The sequence below is a fragment of the Caretta caretta genome, chromosome 1, assembly GCF_965140235.1.
Source record: "Caretta caretta isolate rCarCar2 chromosome 1, rCarCar1.hap1, whole genome shotgun sequence".
Taxonomy (NCBI): Eukaryota; Metazoa; Chordata; order Testudines; family Cheloniidae; genus Caretta; species Caretta caretta.
The window spans coordinates 348,300,230-348,322,848 of NC_134206.1; the positions used below are offsets into that span (position 1 = coordinate 348,300,230).

The 22,619-nt window shown below is 48.1% G+C and overlaps 1 protein-coding gene across 1 annotated transcript; it reads right to left on the bottom strand.

Moving 5' to 3' along the window:
- Nucleotides 1–1,207: 1,207 nt before the first annotated feature.
- Nucleotides 1,208–9,521, bottom strand: LOC125630576 (tubulin alpha-1C chain). Its single transcript, XM_048836746.1, has 4 exons — nucleotides 9,417–9,521; nucleotides 5,834–6,077; nucleotides 3,924–4,072; nucleotides 1,208–2,594 (listed from the first exon to the last, which is right to left on the bottom strand). Exons 1-4 carry the CDS (start codon nucleotides 9,417–9,419, stop codon nucleotides 1,617–1,619), a joined length of 1,374 nt encoding a protein of 457 aa, XP_048692703.1. The 5' UTR covers nucleotides 9,420–9,521; the 3' UTR covers nucleotides 1,208–1,616.
- Between the last annotated feature and the right edge of the window lie 13,098 nt (nucleotides 9,522–22,619).

Consider the following 22,619-nt stretch of genomic DNA (forward strand, 5'->3'; position numbering starts at 1 on the left):
CTATTACCCCGTTTGCTGATCTATGTCTATCTACTGTATTCACCACAAGCATTTAACAACAAAAAAAACCCCAGTTTTGAGACATTTGAAGTCCTGTGCTCTTCCATCAAAGATGATGCCAATTTGCCTTTCTAGAGAGAATACTGCAGAGCGTTTCATGTGGGTGTGGAGAACAAGGAGCAATGGAACCATTGCAGGCAGCCTTTTGAGGCCTAGTATATCAGAGGCCAGTGTATTGATCTGGCACCCAACGGTTCAGTACAGTAATTTGGCTACCTGCTAGCCTTAAAGTCTATGAGGGATCATGATTATCATCTGCAACATGTAAGAGGTCAGGCTGAGCTACAGAACCTCATCCACCCATCCTGTAACATCTGGCTGAGGTTACTGAAGTCTTTGAATCATGATTTAAAGGAGGTCAAGTTGCAGAGACTCCACTATTTCCTCTAGTTCAAACTAGCAAGGGCCCCAAACGGCAAAGGTAGGCAAACCTCTCACACCAGGATCTCTGCCAATCTGACCTGGGGGAAATTCCTTCCCCACCCAAAATAGGGCGATTAGTTAGAACCTGAGCATGTGGGTGAGGCTCACCCATCAGACATCTGGGAAAGAATTTTCAGTAGTAAATGGCCTCAACCGTAGGAGACAACTCTGGATGCTCCAGGGCTGGAGCACCCACAGGAAAAAAAAAAAATTAACAGATGCTTAGCATGCACCAGCAGGCAAGCTCCCTTCCCCTGCCCCCCCCCAGTGCCTGCCACACACTGGTGGCCACCTAAGCAACTCACCACAGTGTTCAGGAGGTACGGGGGGGGGGAAAGAGAGGGAGGAGCTGTGCTTGAGGGAGGTGGCGGGGTCAAGTACACCCTTGGTAGTAAGAGGAAGTTGGCACCTATGGCCTCAACTCTTGTTAAGTTCACTCTTCTATCCAGTAAATTGCAGACTGGAAATTTCAGGGCCTGAGCAGCTTTCAGAGAAGAGGGCAGCTTCCTGCTGGGGACAGGTTTCAGCAGGAATACTTTCTGCAGCACGTAGTGAGTGAGGGGTGAGCACATTGTAGATGTAGGAGTGGGGCATCAAGGTAGCTAAGCCTCAATTACAAAGCTGCTCCTGAAACACGGATTTGGGGATTTACTCCTGGATTAACGGAAAGACACACGTTAAAAACAACCTTAGGGAGTCAATATAGCAGCCCTTCACAGAGAAGTTAAAGCCAAATAATTTTTATTGAAATACATAGTTTAATGTCACATGGTTTCTAATAAAAGGTGCGTTAGCAGTAAAAGAGGCAGAGGAATCTTCACGTTTTGGGCAGGAGAGTGTTGCAAGCTTTAGGTCCTTTGGTTCATACATTAGTATCCTTTGCACCTAAAAAATCTGCCCCAAGCATTAAGCTGGTGCCTTATCAGATTTCATTTCAGAGACCTAGCAATGAAGCTTGATAGTTTCAGCAAGTATGCGCTCATGCGACAGAGTTGGCCACGTTCGATTATGCAAGCATAAGAGGGCACAGAATATCTCAACTGATAACCTTCATATTAAGGGAGAATCCCATGAGAGATGCTGCCTGAGCACCATCACAGCTGTAGCCTGATTAACTGGAGTTTGTACTTGATTTAATACTCATCTTCATCTGCCTCATCCCCATCTGCAGAGTCCCTGCCAACTTCCTCATAGTCCTTCTCGAGAGCGGCCATGTCCTCCCTGGCTTCGGAGAACTCCCCCTCCTCCATCCCCTCCCCCACATACCAATGCACAAAGGCCCGTTTCGCATACATCAGGTCAAACTTGTGATCCAGCCGGGCCCAGGCTTCTGCAATAGCCGTGGTGTTGCTCAGCATGCAGACGGCCCGCTGCACTTTAGCCAGGTCTCCCCCTGGCACCACCGTGGGGGGCTGGTAATTGATGCCCACCTTAAACCCAGTTGGACACCAGTCCACAAACTGGATGGACCTCCTGGTTTTGATGGCTGCTATAGCTGCATTCACATCCTTGGGCACCACATCCCCACGGTACAGAAGGCAGCAAGCCATGTATTTGCCTCGGCGAGGGTCACATTTCACCATCTGGTTGGAGAACTCAAAGCAAGCGTTGGTGATTTCAGGCACCGAGAGCTGCTCGTGGTAGGCTTTCTCTGCTGAAATTATGGGTGCATAGGTAGTGAGGGGGAAGTGTATGCGGGGATAAGGCACCAAATTAGTTTGGAATTCTATCAGATCAACATTTAATGCACCATTAAATCTCAGGGAAGCAGTGACAGATGACACTATCTGTCCTATCAGCCTGTTCAAATTGGTGTAAGTGGGACGCTCAATATCAAGGTTCCGGTTGCAGATGTCATAAATGGCCTCGTTGTCCACCATGAAAGAACAGTCCGAGTGCTCCAGCGTGGTGTGAGTGGTCAGGATGGAATTGTAGGGTTCCACCACCGCAGTGGAGACCTGTGGGGCAGGGTACACCGAGAACTCCAGCTTGGACTTCTTGCTGTACTCTACTGACAGGCGCTCCATCAAGAGGGACGTGAATCCAGAGCCTGTGCCTCCTCCGAAGCTGTGGAAGACCAGGAACCCTTGAAGGCCACTGCACTGGTCAGCCTGCAAGAGAATACAATATTTGTTCATTTCCTCAACTCAAGGATTTTATACTATTTAATCTCATTGCTGATTAACAGCTGACAGCAGAATTGGTCAGAAGTTCTGATAGTGAACTTCTGTGTAAGAATAAAGTTCCAACAATTCTTCTCTTCATAGAATCATAAAAGTGCAGGACTGGACAGGACCTCAATAGGTCACCTCGTCCAGTCCCCTGCCTGCAAGGCAGGACTAGTAATAGTAATTGACAGTCTAAGGGGAATGTTATTCAGCCTTAATTTGGGATTTTAAGTTACCCCCTTGGATGTTTCCATAGGAGATCATTAATTAGTTCAGTGTTAAGCAGTGGCACACTGACACAGAATACTTGTTGCTGTTAGAGGTACTGTTGCATGGACATTTGTCAACCCTTCAGGTAATTATCACACTCCAACATCCACCGAGCGCTTGTGCCAAGTGGAAGTTATTGGCTGGTTCTAGGACAACTACTAGACAGAGAACTAACATGCACTCAGTGTTTCATGATCACTGAAATGCAAGTTGCTTATTGACAGCCCAGAGTCATTTAGTATATGGACACTTGTCTACTTGGAACTGGATTGAGACCCACTAGCTAATTTTATATAGGCCACCCCAGCTATTCAAGGGTTACAAGACTATAAAAGGGTTCAAAAAGGACCTAGATAAGTTCATGGAGGATAGGTCCATCAATGGCTATTAGTCAAGATGGGCAGGAATGCAAAACTATGTTCTGGAGTGTCCCCTGCCTGTTTGCCAGAACCTAGGTATGGGGGACAGGGGATGGATCCCTTGATTGCCTGTTCTGTTTATACTCTCTGAAGCACCTGGCATTGGCCACTGGTGGAAGACAGGATACTGGGCTAGATGGACCATTGGCCTGACCCAATATGGCCATTCCTATGTACTTTTGTAATGTATTCACCAAGGCTGGGATTTGACACATTGATAATGGACTGCAAGGCCCTGAACTGTTTAGGTCCCACATGATAGTCACTAAGTACAGAGGTCTTACCTCTCTATTACAAGCCCCCCCCCCAAAAAAAATCTCATTATGCAGCCATTTCCAAGAGACGCAACAGCTCCGGAGCTAAAACTTTAAGGGTTCTTTTGAAGCAATGAACTTTATACTTGGCTTGTAGTGCCCATCAAAATTGGGTTAATACACCGGAATGCCTTGTTAGCCTGCTGTTACAATCCCCTTTTTAAGTGGATACTGTCCTTCTCCCAACCCCAAAGTGTCATATTGCCCCATTTTGAACAATTAGTTAAGAAGGTGCTTTAAGAGACTTTTAAACATATTTGTCTACTTGCCATTTTACGGACTCTACCCAATACAGTATCAATGATTTCCTTCCCAATGGTGTAGTGGCCCCGGGCATAGTTGTTGGCGGCATCTTCTTTGCCGCTAATGAGCTGCTCAGGATGGAAGAGTGCACGGTAGTTCCCAATTCGGATCTCATCTGCAGGAAGTTGGATTATTGGTTAAACAGAAGACACTTAACAGATTGGGGATGTTAGAGCATGCGTGAATACCATTGCTAGCAAAGCCGTCAAGCTTCTGAGAGAGACAAGCTTCAAAAAGGTCCATCATGAAGCAGAAACAGTATATTCAAGATACTGTAGGAATTTTGAGAGGGGTCTGGGATTGGGGAGCTAGGACTGAAGAAGAGCTATACCTACAAGTTTGCCCAGGTAATGCACATACGACTTCAATTTCCACCTTGAAGTCACGTTCTGATTAGGGTTACAGTACATTTTAGGATGCTGGCTGGGTTTTCAGTTTTCTGTCTGTGAGATTATAGCTACTATAGGAAGCTTGTGTACTTGCACCTCTGAATTTCTGGTAGCATTTTCTCCAGGGGCAGCATTACATGCTGTAGATTCATAGAGTAAGGCTAGAAGGAACCCTTGTGATCATCGAGTCTTACCTACTGTATAAGACAGACCATAGCACTTCCAAAATAATTCCTCAAGCAGATCTTCTAGAGAAAGATCCGGTTCCCTGACTTAAAAATTCAGCATGTTACACAGACTACTCTGCTTCTCCCCACCCGGGAAGATTTGTTCGTTATTTAGTTATTTTCCCCCTTAATCTACAGGGAGTTACCCCGACCCTAGTGATAGGGTTACTCTGTTTGGAAAGACAAGATTTCTGGCAACAAATCTCTGAAATCCTCAGGAATCAAAGGCAGCAGCAAAGAGGTCTCCTGGGTTAAAAAAAAAAAACTTTACAGTGGACACTTTTATTATGTTGGAAACCTCTCAATAAGAGAGAGACTGTGGTGATCTACTCAGAGAAATACTCTTCACTACTTCAGATCATTGAAAAATGTGATGCTTGTTTTTCCACAGGAACCAGGTAAACTGGTTTACAGACACTTCATGGGGATGCTTTAGTCCAGGGGTGGCCAACCTGTGGCCCTGGAGCCAAATGCAGCTCTTCAGAAGTTAATATGTGGCTCTTTGTCTAGACACTGACTCTGGGGCTGCCAGCTTTCCAATGTGCTGGGGGGTGCTCACTGCTCAACCCCTGGCTCTGCCACAGGCCCTGCCCCCACTCCACTCCTTCCTGTCCCCCTCCCTCGAGCCTGCCATGCCCTGGCTCCTCCCCCCCAGAGCCTCCTGCATGCCATGAAACAGCTAATCGGGAGGTGCTGGGAGGGTTGGGGAGGCGCTGATTGGCAGGGCTGCCGGTGGGCAGGAGGCATGGGGATGTGGGGGGAGCTGATGCGGGGGGCTGTTGACATATTACTGTGGCTCTTTGGCAATGTACATTGGTAAATTCTGGCTCCTTCTCAGGCAAAGGTTGGTCACCCCTGGTTTAGTAGCTGCCAGCAAACAGGCTTGCTGGGTCAGATCCTCAGCGGGTGTAAGTGAGCTTAGTGCTACTGATGTTGATGGAGCTAGGCCAGTTTCACCAGCCAAGCATCTAGCCCTCTATCCACAAGAGGGAAATCCCACGTAAGAAAGCGAAGTCCCAAGTGAAATGCTACACTCATACTAGCGTAGGAGGAGTAACCGGTTTGCCATGTAGAGTCCTGTTTGGAATTAATGACACCTAAAATACAATGTTTCATGATTGGACAGTGTCACCAGGGTTACACTGATGGAGGTGGCAAGTCAGAGGATGCAATCAGTGACATTAGCCATGAGGCCCTCCCACCAAAAGGAAGCTAAACAATGTTCTGCTGCATATTTAGCAGTCTGTCCCCTTATCTTACCAATGACCGTGGGTTCCAGGTCTATGAACACTGCTCTGGGCACGTGCTTTCCTGATGCAGTCTCACAGAAGAAGGTCTCAAAAGAAGAATCCACTTGTTCAGTGTCTGGCTCTATTGGTTTAGTGGCCTTGCTGCTGGGAATGGTCCCATCCGGCTGGATTCCGTGTTCTAGACAATACAGCTCCCAACAGGCATTGCCCATCTGGACCCCAGCCTGGCCAATATGGATAGAAAGACACTCCCTCTGGAATTAGGGACAAGTCTCATTACTGCTTCAGGTTAAGAAGATAGTAGCCACAATGTGTACTAGGTGTTAGCCTTGGCAGTTGTATTTCGCTCTTTCAAGCGGTTTTCTACATGCAGACATTTAGCCCAACTAATCTGTTAGTGCAACAGGTGGTCTTGGTATACACCTTGATTTCTGGGAGAGAATTTCTAGTTTTCAGGTAATACAGGACTCTTATAACTGGTCTAAACTTTGTGTATGTGACAGTACCCTTGATGCAGCCTGGGGGCAGGTGGGGAGACACAGGGAGCAAAGAATAAGAGCTGTGGACCTATCCAAACCAGCACTGCAAATGGGCACCTGCAGTTTGGATTTATGCAGCAGGTGTCTCCTTGCATGCCCCTGGCTTTCTATCCCTGCTCTTGCACAGCCTCCACGGGAGTGTACGTGTACTGCCCAGGGCTGCAAGCTCCACTTTCTGGCCCACACATCTCTTCTCAGCTCCAGCAGGTTCTCAACTCCTCACATAAGGCTCTGCATCCAGGAGCCACTCAGACTAAATAATTCACCCTCCCGAGCTACAAGCAGCATATAGCTGATAAGAAATAAAGAAGCCACATGGGAGTATAAAAATGTAGAAAGCAAGAGATAAGACAGGCTGAAAGAACCAGCCAGACTATGGACCAAAAAAAACTAACAACTGTCACCTATAGGGTTGCCAAGTGGCCAATTTTCAACTGGAACACCCAGTCAAAAAAGAGACCCTGGGGGCTCAGATCAGCACTCCTGACTGGGCCGTTAGAAGTCTGGTCGGCAGTGCAGTGGGGCTAAGGCAGGCTCCTTGCCTGCCGTGGCTCCCAGAAGCAGCGGCATGACCCTCCTCCGGCTTCTAGACGCAGGGGTAGCCCCAGAGCGCTGCATGCTGCTCCCACCCCAAGCTCCAGCTCTGCAGCTCCCATTGGCCGGGAACTGCAGACAGTGCCTGCAGATGGGGCAGTACACAGAGCTGCCTGGTCGCACCTACGTGTAGGAGCCGGAGGGAGGACATACCGCTGCTTCTGGGAGCTGCTTGAGGTAAGTGCCACTTGAAGCCTGCACCCCTGACCCCCTCCTGTGCCCCAACCCTGATCCCCCTCCTGCCCTCCAAACCCCTCAGAGCACCCTCCTGCACCCCAGCCCCACCCCAGAGCCCCAGCCCCGATTCCCCTCCTGTGCACCAAACCCCTCATTTCTGGGCCCACCCCAGAACCCATACCCCCTCCCACACCAACCCCCGAGCCAGCCTGGAGAAAATGAGCAAATGACAGAGGGATGGAGTGAGTGGGGGTGTGGCTTTGGAGAAGGGGCGTCGGGTGTTTGGTTTTGTGTGAGTAGAAAGTTGGCAATCCTAGTAACCTAGCACAGTGCAAGGGAACACAGTGGCTGTCCATCTACTGGTCCTCCACAAGGACATCTGCACTAGGAAGATTTTGGCAGCCCTGGCTTTAAAGCGTTAATCTGAAATATACTTAGCTTCTAGCAGTGTCATGGCCGTAGGGTATGAGCAGCCAATAAGATTGTTCTTATTTAGTGTTTGGTTAGTGTCTTCCTGAAGAGACTCGATTGTTATACACATTTCTCTCTATAAGCATTCCTTCAGTTTCCACAGCTCTAAAGCCAGATGCAACAGAGGGGCAGGGACTATTTAATATAAATTAACAGAGCTCCAGCAACTAGAATAGCTATAGCAATAACCTATAATTAAAGGTACTTCTTTAGACGCATGTTAAGTACTCGAGCAATTCTAGTTTGCAAGATGCTATGAGGATCCATAGCTTTGAGATCTCTGGAGTGAACTCCTACTCAGCACCTAAGGACTACAAATTTGCCAAGTCACATGACATGAAATCCAGATGCCAACTGGCGGGATTGCTCTCAGGGAATTGGAAGATCTCCCACTAGCTTCTCATCATATATTTGAGAGACAGAATTTTAGTCCAGGCCTGATTTCTCACCACCCCCAAGCTGTGGTGAGAGCTCAGACCCAAGGCCTTATGGCGAGCCCATCCCTAGTGGGCATGGCCACTCCTGATTCAATCTGGCTGATATTTTGAAGTTATCCATCTCACAGGGCTGGTATTTGTACTATTTGGGAAGCGTGTTACTCAGCTCGCCCATCCCCACCATTTAGATAGTTGCAATAGTTTTTAGCAAGATGTGGCTAAGGTCACCACTGTGGCCATTTTTTCCAGCTTTAGCAAAGACAGCTGTTTGGATCACAGACCTATTCTAGTCCACAAGAGACAGCACCTGCTCCCAGCATAGCATGGTTCTTGGGATTTTTAAAATGAGTGCGTGGCAAATGGAAAAACCCTAGTGGAACAGCAGGAAATGCAAGTTGAAAGAACAGTTTGCTTGGGGATGCAGTTAAGAGGTACCAGATCAACAGTATTTGCATTCTGCACCAAGATAAGCTGTATTTTACAGCATCAGGCTACAAACAGATGAAACGTTGTCTGGATGATTTTTGCATTTAAATTGCCATGAAAATGTTAAATTTTTATAACAGGAGAGTCCCTAGAACAGCACTTTGAAGTCTGACTTTACTGTCTGCAAAAAAAGTTTTGAAAATGCCTTTTCACTTTTTACAAGATTATAAAGTCACATTCAACAGTCAGCATTCCACAAACATTTTTTAGAATATACTTTTATTATTCTAAGTCACCTTATTGTAAACTTTCTGGGTAGTTTGCAGATTGCATGTATTTTAAAACCTTGTATATTAAAAGCATTTGAGTTTCAAAGCTGTAGGCTCTTTAGAGTCAAGATTAAATTAGAAATGTTAAGGACAGTTGTAATTTTACCCATTTAACATAGACAAACCCTTGGGATTACAGTAGACAAAGGCAACATGGCAGCTCATAAGGAAAAAATTACCCTCTGCAAAATGCATTAGTTTCATACATTGTTACAGTTGCTGAAGTGTTAATTTCAAGGGGAAAGACCACAAATATACACTGTACTTTAGCCTGCCAAAATCATTCATGCATCTATATAGACCAGTTGCAGATAAAACAAAAAGCCCCTCAACTCCTATTAAAAGTTAAGCACTTAACAACTCTACAGGCACCAGCTGCTCAGGAGCTGAAATCTTAGAGAGAAAAACCAGAGTGAGGGGGGCCACTTAGAGTAATCCAAGTACTAGCTTTTACCTTATAAGGAGCAAACTGGTGGTTCAATAAACTATAAAGCAAGCAACAATTAAATGAGAAAGCTGCTTTGAATTAACATCCAGAGAGGAAGGACTAGGTGTATAGATCACCAGCTTTTAAGACCCCTGTACATTAGCACAAATACAAATAATAATGCATGCCTTACCATGATGGCTTTGTAAGCTTCCTAAGATTTAAGCAAACCAGCTGCCTCTGCCTCTCTTCCTGGAACTTTATATCCCAGTAAGAACTGACTCCACCTGAATGTAAAGAGGCACTCTTTTCATTTAAAGGGGCAGAGACCCCTTTTTTGGGCTTGCCTGAAACACAATCCCTTAGGGGCCGGATTCTGTGCTGACTTGAGCTTGGCGCAATCCCATTGATTTGAATAGGGTTGGGTGGGAGGTAGTTTGGCCCCAAGTGTGTTTCAAAGGGGGATTTGATTGAAAAGTAAGTCAATAAACAAATAAACCACGGGGGTTTTAGTCGAGCTGAAGGGAAGCTTGCGCTGTGTCATAAGGATGAACTAACCACTCCCAAGCCGCAGTTATCCACATCCTAATTAGTAACAACGCTGCCAATGCTATCTTGTGTCCTGACTACTCTATGGACACAATCCTGCAAGTCAATCTGTGCCAAGGACCCCACTGCCATCCGTGGGATTCCCCCCGGGCATAGGAGTCTGCCCGTGAAGAGTGACTTACAAGGTCAGGCCTATGTCTGTCTTATTCTGCTCCCCGTTGTGACAGCTGGCAAAATCCAGCCCTGCACAGAGAGTTCGCACCAGTCCTGTGCATTACCAGCAGCCCCCATCCTGCAAACATTGAACTCTGACTTCCATGGATCTAAAGTGGTGCCTAGAGCTTAGGCACCCCTTGGCCCAGGGGTAAATTTCATCAGTCAGTAACACCTCACTCTGTGAACAGTCTCATTGATTTCAATGGGCTTGTTTACACTGTCTGTCTAGCTAAGGCACCGATCTGGTCCCCATTACCATGGTGTCTGAGCAGCTGACAGGCTTTCATGTGTTTATCCTGCTAACACCCTGTGAGGTAGGATGGGTCTATTACCCCCATTTTAAAGATGGGGAAACTGAGGCACACAAAGACCAAGTGACTTGCCAGAGGTCACACAGGAAGCCTGTAGCAGAGGAGGGAATTGAACCTAAGTATCCTACATCCTAGACTAGTAGCTTAACCACTGGACTGTCCCATTAGAACTAGCCTCAAACATTCAAACCAGTTTTAAAACTGGTGGCATAAAACAGGTGTAAACAGCCTGAAGTGTTTTTAATGAACCAGTAGAGAGATCAGTTAGTAATACTAGAGGGCCCCTCATGTGTCATCCCCCTTGTAACCAGTTTAGTATAAGCAGTTCAGGCCATCTAGGTCTGGTCCCGGGCTCAAACTCAGGCTTGAACCTTACCCCCCCTCCGTCTACACACAAATCTCTCAGACTTGGGCTCAGACCTATGGGTCTTAGGACACTGCAGGGGCGGAGAATCTGAGCACGAGTCAAGCCAAGATCCAGGGTTCAAGTCCTATTGCTTTGCAATGTAGACGCAGCCCTCCCTCGACTCTAGCCCCAAAAGTCCACCAAATGTATCCCACAATCCCATGCGGTCCATAGCTGACAAAATCATTTGTCCCAAATTCGACTTGGGTTTGAAGTTTTGCCTAGAAATGTGGCAGGGGCGGAGTACAGAGTGGGGGAAGGAGGAGGATGGCGGGGGAGTTCTGTGTATTTTCATGCAGCCATGTGGAAGCTAACACAGCAGCCTGTCGATTCCCTCATGAATTCTGACCCAATCACGGGTGCGGATAGCTGCAAACTTTTCTCGCAGCAGGAATTCCAGACAGGTAACCACATTTCAGGGAGTGGTGTATTTTCCAGGGCCACCTCGCTAGCTGACAAGCCCACTCCACTCCCAGATGTGCAGTTCAGTCACTATCTATTTGAATACGTCGGTTGCATACGCTGCAGGTTCCCCACCAACAGCGTGGAATAACATCTCCCTTTGGGGGCAGGATCTCGGGGTAGGGGCCACATGGGGGCAGGCCTCAGGGAAGGGGCGGCGCAGGGGCAGGGCCACAGTTTGGGCACCAGTGCCCCCACACACACACTTTTAGGGAGCTTCTGCCACTCCTGCATGGAGCTATTTGAGACAATAACCCTCCATGCATTGTCCTGTTCCAGCCCCTCGACCTCTACTGGCTTCGGTACCTCCATGGCTCGCCCATGCTGCAGCAGAAGCCTGGGCCAATGTCCCCACCTGGACCATTCCAAGAGGAAGCATTTCTGTGATAAGCTTATGGGTTGAAGTTCTGGACAGGGCCATCAAGTCGGTCCAGTGCCAAAGAGAGAGGACTGATGGCTAGAGGAAAGGCCTGGAGCGAGGCAAGAGGGAAGGCTCAGGCTGGCTGCACAGCTTGAGGAAAGGGTTTCAGCGCAGTTCCTGGAACAGATCTCAGCAGGAGGAGAGAGCTCAGCAGAAAGAGCTGTTTGAACAGCTGATCTCGCTAATAGCCCCCAGAGGACTGGCTCCTGCTGCATCACCTACACCATGGCCTGAGACCCCTGGGCGGTACAGAACTGCACATATCTGCACTGCCTTGCCAGCATGGGCGGCGTGTGAACCGCTGGCTGGGGGAAGCTAGCCCCCAGCCCCGTCCCTTCCACCCGAGGCCTCGCCCCTTCCGCGTACCCCGGAACCCAGAGCATTCCCTCCCCAGCCGCTGGCCCCCGCCCCAGGCTGGCTAGTGCCAGCAGCACGCCCCCAGCCCCGGAGCTGCTGTGGCCTCCCCAACTCCGGGAAGGCAGGCAGTTCGGCCCCAGCTCCTGGAGCCCAGCGGCACTCCTGACGCAGGGTCCTGGGGGCAGAGGGTGGGTGGGGCCACGCCTGCCTGTCTGGGGAGGCACCGCCTCCCCTACCCGCCGCCCATGCCTGCCAGCAGGGTGTGTCTGTTACCTCCCAGTTATGCTGTAACTTCAGCAACCCGCCTTCCCAAAGGAAAGGTGCCACTATGCCCTGCCAATCTTGACTTCACCTCCATTTTTCTCCAATCATAGAATCATAGAATATCAGGGTTGGAAGGGACCTCAGGAGGTCATCTAGTCCAACCCCCTGCTCAAAGCAGGACCAATCCCCAATTAAATCATCCCAGCCAGGGCTTTGTCAAGCCTGACCTTAAAAACTTCTAAGGAAGGAGATTCTACCACCTCCCTAGGTGTTCTCAAAAGAATTATCTTTCCTATCCTACCTTAAATGTGCTGTGCCGTGGTAGGTCAATGTCAGCCTGGTAACAGGGCTCTGCCCAGGAACGGCTCTTGAGGGGCAGACTAAGGCCAGAAGAACGGATATGGCAGAACATACATGAAGTGGGATGGTGGCTCCCAGACCTGGAATCCTCCCCGGAAGAGGTGGACCTATAGAACTTGCTTGCGTCACATGTTGAGCTGGGCAAAATTTTTCAACCCAAACTGTTGATCCCCAACACAGATCCCCAAATGCCCCTCCCACCCCACATGTACCCCACAACCCTCTGCCAGCCCCCACTTATCCTGACAGCCCTGACATACATCCTGCTCGCTGCAGTCCCTGGGCACCTCAGCCCCACTGGCCCCAGTCCCCAACATCCTCCACTCGCCCCCAAAATCCCAGCCTCACAGCCCACCAACACCCCCTCTCCCTACAGCCCTCCAACACTCCCCACTCACCCCAGCCCCTCACCCATCACTCTGGGACCTTCCTGGCCACTCACTGGCTTTGCACCCTCAACACCATCACCTCTCCAGGCTAGCGTGACTCCTCCTGATCCCAGTTTCTAGGCAGGGGCTGTCTCTACCTATGCGTCTGTACGGGGAGTGTTGGCCCCTTACTAAAACTCAGTGGGGTTTTTTTGGTTGGCCAGCTCCCAGTACCAAAAGAAAGGGGAAGGGTCTATGGGAGATCAGGAGGACCCTGAGACTGACAGTCCCCAGGAACAGTGGGGAGAGGGCAATGCTCCAGGTCAGCTTGATTGACAGGGCGGGCAGGCTGATGAGGGAGTCAGGAGGCCAGGGGGGTGGTCCCATCCCCCATGGGAGCTGGATTTGCCTGGGTCAGACAGAGTGGGGCTGAGCTAAGGAGAAAGCAGGGGCCCAAGCTGAGCTGGGGAGCAGAGCTGGGCTGGCCAGAGAGAACCAGAGAAGCAGCCCGGGGAGCAGGGCAGTGCTGGGAGCAGAGCCGCAGAAGCAGCCCACAGAGCAGACCTGTCCTGGGAGCAGAGCTGCAGCAACCAGAGCCAGAGGGGCCAGAGAAGCAGCCCAGGGAGCTGGAGGCAGAGCAGCCGTGCTGAGGCACAGTGAAGGGGGAAGCTGTCCGGAGCCGGGTGCAGTGAGCAGCTGGGGAGAGCGAAGCGGACCCTGGGTAGCGGGCCCAGCGCAGAGACATGCCCCCAGCTAAGAGGCCTGGCAGGCCAGACTTGGGAGGGCAGGGGGGGAAATCGTAAGCCCGACGGGGAGGCTGATGCTGGGAAGAAGGGACCTGCCACCCAGAGCCTGAGGGCGTGTGGCCACGGCCAGAGCAAGTGTCCGACCCGCAGCATCCCTGCAGCACAGCCAGGGCCGGGCAGGAGGCCTGGGACGTATGAGGAACAGACTGAACTGCCCTGACGTTCCAGAGACGCTGGTTGTGACGTCCCCGTGCCACAGAGCGGGGTGACGGGTTTTCTTTTAACCTTTCCCATTTTTTCCTTATTTAATTGCCAGGGACAGGGGTCGAGAGAGCTGGAAATGTGCCGGGAGTGAAGGGGGGAGGGAGGAGGCTTCGGCTTGCTCAGCTCCTGTTCCCGGCAGTTGGGCCTGGGCGGGGGCGGCCTGATGCCACTTCCCCAGCCAGGCTCTCACAGGCAGCGGCCACGCTCACAGAGCAGTGACCCAGAGCAGCGGGCATCAGAAGGGGCTGGTCCCACCCCCTCTTCTCCCTGCCCGGGCTCGGCTGCCAGGGACCGTGGCCACACGTACTGGGCGGGGGGGTAGGCACAGCGGGAGGCAGGAGGCGTGCCAGGGGACAGGCACAGCAGGAGAAGGACAGAGCCCCCGGCAGGCCACGCAGAAATCTAGGGAGGCACTTGACCCTCCATGCCCCCCTACGTACCGCCTAAGTGTATTTTAATTCCATCAGAACTTGTGGGTGAATACCATCTGGCCCTGGTGACATATTACTGTTAAACTTACCAATTTGTTCCAAACCTCCTCTACCGACACCTCAGTCTGGGACACTTCCTCAGATTTGTCACCTAAAAAGAATGGCTCAGGAGGGGATGGGGAACCTCCTTCACATCCTCTGTAGTGATGACCAAGGAAAAGAATTCCTTTAGCTTCTCAGCAATTGCCTTGTCTTCCCCGAGTGCTCCTTTATTGTCTAGGGGTCCCCCTGACTGATTGGCAGGCTTACTGCTTCTGACATACTTTAAACATTTTTTGCTGTTTATGTCTTTTCCTAGTTGCTCTTCAATCTTTCTTGGCCTGCCTTATTCTCCTATACTTGACTTGCCTGAGTTTGTTCCTTTCTGTTTTCTTCAGTAGGATTTGACTTTTCATCTCTAACCACCTCTTACAGTGGATTTCTTTTGGTTCTCTTACCCCAAATAATACAAAAGGATCTGTATAGTTTGAGCCTCTATGGTGCATTTTTTGTTGGTTTTTTTTTTGTAAAGTTTCCATGAAATTTTCAGGCATTTCATTGTTGTGACTGTTCTATTTAATTTGCTTCCGCCTTTCCCCCCCTCCCCAGTTCCCCTCTTTGAAGATAAATGCTACAGTAGGGGCTTCTTTGGTATTCCCTCCCCGCCCTCCCCCAAGAATGTTAAATTTAATTATACTGTGGTCACTATTACTCAGTGGCTCTTATCCATGAGGTGACTATAGCTGATCCTGTGCTCCATTTAAGATTAAATGAAGAATTGTCTCTGCCCCTTGTGGATTCCAGGACAAGCTGCTCCAAGAGGCCGTCATTAATGGAGTCTAGAAATTTTATCTCTGCATCCCTTCCTGAGGTGACATGTACCCAGTCAATATGGGGATAGGTGAAATCCCCCATGATTATTGGGTTTCTGACTTTGTAGCCTCTCTAATCACCCATCTCAAAAAAGATAGATTAGAATTGGGAAAGGTCCAGAGAAGGGCAACAAAATGATCAAGGAAATGGAACAGCTTCCATACGAGGAGAGATTAATAAGACTGGGGCTCTTCAGCTTGAAAAGGAGATGACTAAGAGGTGATGTGATAGAGGTCTATAAAATCATGACTGGGGTGGAGAAAGTGAAGAGGGAAGTGTTAGTTACTCCTTCACCTAACACAAGAACCAAGGGTCACTCAATGAAATTAAAAACATACATAAGGAAGTACTTCACACAATGCACAGTCAACCTGTGGAACTCATTGCCAGGGGATGTTGTGAAGGCCAAAAGTATAACAGGGTTCAAAAAAGAATTATATAAGTTCATGGAGGATAGGTCCATCAACAGCTATTAGCCAAAATGGTCAGGGCAGCAACCCCATGCTCTGGATGTGCCTGGCTCTGATTGCGAGAAGCTGGGAGTAGACAACAGGAGATGAATCACTTGATGATTACCTGTTCTGTTCATTTCCTCTGGGGCACCTGGTACTGGCCACTGTCAGAAGACAGGATACTGGGCTAGATGCACCACTGGTCTGACGCAGTATGGCCGTTCTTATGTTCTTTTGAGCATTTCACAATCACCATCCTGATCAAATACTCAGTAGTATATTTCTACTGCTATACTCTTCAAGCATGGAATTTCTGTCCATAGAGATTCTATGACACAGTTTGATTCACTTAAGATTTTTACTATATTTGACTTTATGCTTTCTTTCACACACCGTGCCACTCCCCCACCAGCACAGCCTACTCTATCATGGCTACATATTTTGTACCCTGGTATTACTATTGTAACGATGTTGCCTTTGGTGGGACCCAACTGAGAGTACCAGTTCAGGACAAATTGCTTAAAGCAGGGCAGTTACAGCCCAAGGCTGGAGTTTCTGTGCACACCAAGGCAAACCAAACCAGCCAAACAGAGAAGACTTCGGTTTTACCCCACTGGCTAATCAAAAGTCATACAAGCAATTCCTTTAGACACTCCAGTTTCCCAGTATCACCACCAGGACCACTCATTATGGGGCCAAATGGTTATGAAAACCAAGACCCCAGTAAAAGAAAAAATGTTCTCTCGATCCCAAAGGACCAAGCCCCAGAACCGGATCAATATACAAGTCAGATCTTACCCACAAATCACACTGTTGCCAATCCTTTAGAATCTAAAAATCTAAAGGTTTATTCATAAAAAGAAAGAAATATAGATGAGAGCTAGAACTGGTTAAATGGAATCAATGACATACAGTAATGGCAAAGTTCTTGGTTCAGGCTTATAGCAGTGATGGAATAAACTGCAGATTCAAATCAAGTCTCTGGAGTACATCCCCAGCCGGGACGGTCATTCAGTCATTTGTTTACAGCTTCAGTTTGCCGCAAGGTTCCTCCAGAAGTAAGAAGCAGGACTGAAGACAAAATGGAGGAGATGCAGCAGCCTTTTATATCCTCTGCCCTGTGGATGATCACAGCAACAAGATGGAGCCTGGAGTCACATGGGCAAGCCACATGTCCATACATGACTCAGTTCTTTACAGGCTGATGCCATTGTTTACATGTTAGTTTGAAAGTTCCCAGGAAAGCTCAGATGTGGATTGGCGTCTCCCAAAGTTCACTGTCAGCTAAGTGTTTCTTGATTGGGCACTTACTGAGAATAGTCCCTTCTCAAGAAGCTGACCAAATGCTTCACTGAGGTTACTTAGAATCAAAACACACTGATATACAAGTACATAGCCAATATTCATAACTTCAACTACAAAAATGATACACCCATACAGATAGCATAATCATAATCAGCAAATCATAACCTTTCCATAGACACCATACACGACAACCTTTGTACAATATTTGCTGCAAATATATAACAGTGGTTGCAACAATGATCTATATGGTCACAGGTTATGTCAGTAATGTCACAACTGTGACCCATTGATTATCCTCATTCCACCAGGTTTCTGTGATGCCTGTTATATCAGTATCCTCACTTAATACCAGGCACTCAAGTTAACCCATCTTGGTATTTAGACTTCTTGCATTTGTATACAAGCACTTATAAAACTTGTCAATATTTAGTTGTCTGCCTTCATGTGATGTAACTGAGTGGGACTCCTTTCATTTGACTGTTTCTCTTCAGTTCCTGCATGTACTTTAACAACTTCTATCCTCTGTTGTTTACTAGATATAGAGCGTCCCCTTTTAATACATCGTCCTCTAAGGGCTATGTCTGTCTGAAACGTGTGCTGCTCAGTTTCCCCAGCTCTTGGTTTAAAAACTCCACTGACCTTCATTTTGCATGCTAGCAATTTGGTTCCGTTTTGGTTTCGGTAGAGCCCATCCTTCCTGTAGAGGCTCCTCTTTTCCCCAAAGGTTCCCTTGTTTGTAATAATCTTAAATTCTCTCATCCACACATTGAGACTTGCCTCCTCCTGCAGTTCTGCCTGTCTAACTCGCCCTGCACATGGAACTGGAAGCACTTCAGAGAATGCCACCATGGAGGTCCTGGGCTTTAATCTTTCCTAACAGGCTAAATTTGGACTAGGACCTGTCTCCTACCTTTCCCTATGTCAATGGTAGCTAAAATGTACCACAACCACTAGCTCCCACCCAGCACTGCACATACCTCTTTACAGATGTCTTGAGAGGTCTGCAACCTGTGAAGCCAGCAACCAGGAGCAGCAAACAGGTGAGTTTTGTGAGGAAGCTGAGAGGGCCAGATACACCCACTACACAAAATATTCTTTAAACTTAGGCCAGTAGCCAATCTTCCCTCCCCCCATGTCCCCCCTACAAGAAGTACACTCACACATATGCATGCACCAAGAGTAAAGAGAATGCAGGCAGAAGTCCAGCAGCAGAGTGGGGGCTATCCAGTTTATTGCACTGACTGCAGAGTATGATTACCTGCCTTGTGGGCAGGTGGCATGTGTGTGCAAGCAGTTCATGGCCCTCAGAGACCAAGGACGGGCTCTTGAGACCAGAGTGGCTGAACTGGAGGAGCTAAGGGAGACAGAGTTACATAGAAGAGACTTTCCAGTACACAGTAAAGTCCCACACCCACTCTGGCAGTCTCTGTGCTGTTGAGAGGATGAACGTCTGGGAAGAACATCAAGCTGGAGCAGAGGGAAATGATTCCCTAGTTGGGACCCTCTTTCCAGATGATGTCTTGATATCCTCACACTGAGGGTACCCCTCGAGGGGAGGGGACCCCTGTAATTGGGATAGGACAGGTGATAGTAGTGGGGTGTGTGATGACTGGGAGAACCCCCCTGCTGGATACAAAGGTTGCAGTTACCACTGTGGCTTTTAAATCCTAACTCTTCCATCGCCGAAAGCTTGATGACTAACAGTGGTGCTTTAGTGCAATTCTAGTTTTCATCTCGAAAAGATACTTAAGAAATAAGTGCAAGTATTTTTTTAAAGATGAAAATACAAGAGGGCTTTTTAAATGGCCTCAAATACTTAGTCACAAAAGAACTCCAATCACCTGAGCCTTTATGGCTTAAAGCTTTATTCATAGATTCCAAAGCCAGAAGAGACCATGGGACCATCTAGTCTGACCTCCTGTATAACACAGGCCCTAGAATGTCCCCAAAATAATTCCTAGAGCAGATCTCTGAGAAAATTGTCAGAGATGGAGAATCCACCACAACCTTTGGTAACCTGGTCAATGTAATTTATGGGTTTCAGAGTAGCAGCCGTGTTAGTCTGTATTCGCAAAAAGAAAAGGAGTACTTGTGGCACCTTAGAGACCAACCAATTTATTTGAGCGTAAGCTTTTGTGAGCTACAGCTCACTTCATCGGATGCATCTGATGAAGTGAGCTGTAGCTCACGAAAGCTTACGCTCAAATAAATTGGTTAGTCTCTAAGGTGCCACAAGTACTCCTTTTCTTTTTAATGTAATTTATGACAATATAAAGGTCTAAGATGTCTTGAATCCTCTAGATAGCAATCTTTGAAGGCAGTGTAAGTTCTTAAACTACTAACATTGCCAAGTGTATAAATTCTACAGAATTGGTCACTTTGAATCCTGAAGGCCAACAGGTGCCTACTGACAAGTGTTTTAAACTGTGTGCTTAACAATGCATATGATCTTGAAGCTCAAACAAGCTGATTTTGAATGCACGTGTCAACTGTATAATCCAGCCAACCTCTAATAAATGACCAGGGACCTAGTCCTCATTGAGCAGCGTGTCCTTCTACATGCCAGCTTGGTTCTTAATACTTTTCTTTTGAGTTGAGGAAGTCAAGTGGCTGAAAGTTCTCCTTTGAGCAAAATCCTTTCTCTTTGCACAGAGACCAAGCCTTGGGGAAACCTCAACCTACAATAGTTTTCTTTTTAAAGAAAGCTATAAGCATATGAAAATGGGGTGAAACTGTCTTTTTTGGCAACCTTCCTACGGAATTGTACTAGGTGACCCCTTATAATGCCACTTGGAACTATTCATAGCCCTGTACAAACCCTTCCTCTTTTACACACCTCTGCAGTGGCTGCATGCTGTGACTGTAAGCCTGTAATTAATGACACTTTTAAGACCTCAAAGTCTGAAGTTATGTGCATAATACTCTTAACACAATTACTAACGCTTCAGAGCTGTAACTCCATCACTTGTCTGACTGGCAGAGTGATCTAGTGGCTGAAGAATGGCACACAGCATAAAGGATCCTAGGTACTACTTGTAACTATACCCCTGACTTGATAGATGGCTTTGGGCAAGTCACAGCTTCTTTAATTCCTGCTTCCTGACCCTTATAAAGGGATAGCTGTACCTACCTTTATACATGTTATGAGTTTAATGTCTATGAGCCTTGGATTAAAGGTCTGATATACCAAAAGCTTATTAAAATTCCATGATCTAGTAAAGCCAGGATAGCAGGGGAAAATAAGTTTGCACAAGTAACGGTTGTTGGTGCTGGAGAGCGCATGTCTTCACAGTATATACACGAGCCCAAGTGGGAGAAATGGACTTTGCTTCCTTGTCAGGAGCTCTTCATGCATTATTGACAAGGCTCTTGCTCAAATACTCAGTTAAATGAGAAGTGGTGTCTTTCCGGTTCAACACTGGTCCACATAATTGCACTGCATGATTGCTTGGTTTTAGCCTAGGTTTAAAAGGATGAGGATTAGAATTGCTTGGGTGTGATACCTCAAGCCTGACCTGCAACGGCATAGCTGCGAGTATGGATGGGATAGGGGAAACCGGCATAACGTCAACCCTAAGGTACATCTGACTCCAGCCAGTGCTGCAGATCTTCACAAGGAAGGGTGGCTTGCTTACTCCAAAAGTGAACCACAAACTGTGGCACCGTTGAAAGGGTGCCAGGAGATAAATACAGGAAACTAAAACAATGACAAGATTGTGGAGGATGTCTCACTCTTTCCTTCTCCTATCCAGAAGGAGTGTATTTCTGTCCATATTGGCCAGGCTGGAGTCCCGATGGGCAATGCTTGTTGGGAACAGTACTGTCTAGAGCATGGGATCCAGCCAGATGGCAGCATTCCTAGTAATAAAGCAACTGAACAACGTGACTCTTCCTTTGGGACCTTCTTCAGTGAGACCAGATCAGGAAAGCACGTGCCCAGAGCACAGTTCATAGACCTGGGACCACCAGGCATTGGTAAGAAAACTGTCTCTACAGAAACTCTGCCAGGATAGTTTGATCCTCTTTCTGACAGGCTGGGGGGCAGGGCAGAATTGCCCTCTCAGTTCTGCCACATGTAAACAGGGTCATTCATCAGTTGGAGACCCTTCTCCAGGCACAAAACAAGCTTTTTAGACTCGTCACATGGCTCAAAACAGGGGTACTCAACCTCTTCCGAAGTGTGGTCCACGTGTTGACCGAGGTTCTGATGGCTCCCTTCCCTACTGCAACTGGGTGGACCACTTCCTCTCCCACTTAAGTGTCAGGCAGGTTCTTCGTGACCGCTACAGCAACTAGTTACATGGAAAACTCATAGGACAGTATCTTAAACTGCAGTATCTAATGTCATAACAATGGTCCATTTAAAAAAACTACACCAAGTGTGTGGGGAGAAATGGAGTTAAGAGCAGTCCGTTTAATCCTCCTTCCCACTGCCAGCTGGTCCCATCCCACTTTTTTCTGGTTGTCTTCTTCCACTGAACAAGCTTCTCTGCTGTGTTTGGTTTTCTTCTCCCCAAGATGTGCTACATGGTCCTAATATGTTTCCCCCACCCTGACCTGGGTAGCAATTTCCTTCCGCTGTGAGGGTTGGCAGTTTCCCAAGAAAAAAACAGTTTAGGACATGGTGCTGGCAAATACTGGCATAAGCCAGGGAACTGGGGAAAATAACTGCATCCGTATCCAGCAAGCATAGAACAAATCTCTTTAAACTTGGATACCTCCATTCAAAACTGAGGAACAGGGCTCAGTCTATCCACTCCATCACAGCTGGTCTTCTGCTACAGAATGCTACACGACCAAGTGGACCTGGACAGGTAAGTCTGCAACTCGGATTACTTCTGGTTTGCTTAATGATTCAAGCCTACAGCTCTGCAGTATTGTCACTTTCATACATAGTCGCCAACTTTGTGGGTGCTGCAGGGCTGGAGCACCCACAGAAAAAAAATAGCGGGTGCTCAACACCCGCCGGCAGCCCCCCCCCGATCAGCTCCTTCCCCTCCTCCCACAGCCCACCAGTGGGCCCCGCCGATCAGTTCCTCCCCCTCCCTCCCAGCCTCTCCCGCCCGCCGCAATCAGCTGTTCAGCAGCATGCAAGAGGCGCTGGTGGGGAGGGAGAGGAGTGGAGGTGGGAAGGGGCGGGGTGGGGGCAGAGTGGGGGCGGGGAGGGGTAAGGGGAAGGTGGGAAGGGGGCTTGGATGAAGGGGTGGAGAGGGGGCAGGGCCTGGGGTGGAGTGGGGGCTTGAGCACCCTCCGGGAACAGAGGAAGTCGGCACCTATGCTTTCATATATCAAATGCTTTTGACTTTTGTTTATGTAACATTGAAAACTGAAATGGGTCATCATGCCATGTATAACTTCCTCTACAAAATACCTAACCAAAATGTGTAGTCATTCTGATGTTCGATATTATAACTACATAATATACCCAATGCAGTTTTACTTTTTGTTTGTACAGTCCTAAAGCTAAAGATCAGCTGCTTATGTAACCACAAGGAGGCTGAAGGTGATGTCACCTACTACAGGACAGGCCCAACAAAGAAAATAACAGAACGCCACTAACCATCACCTTCAG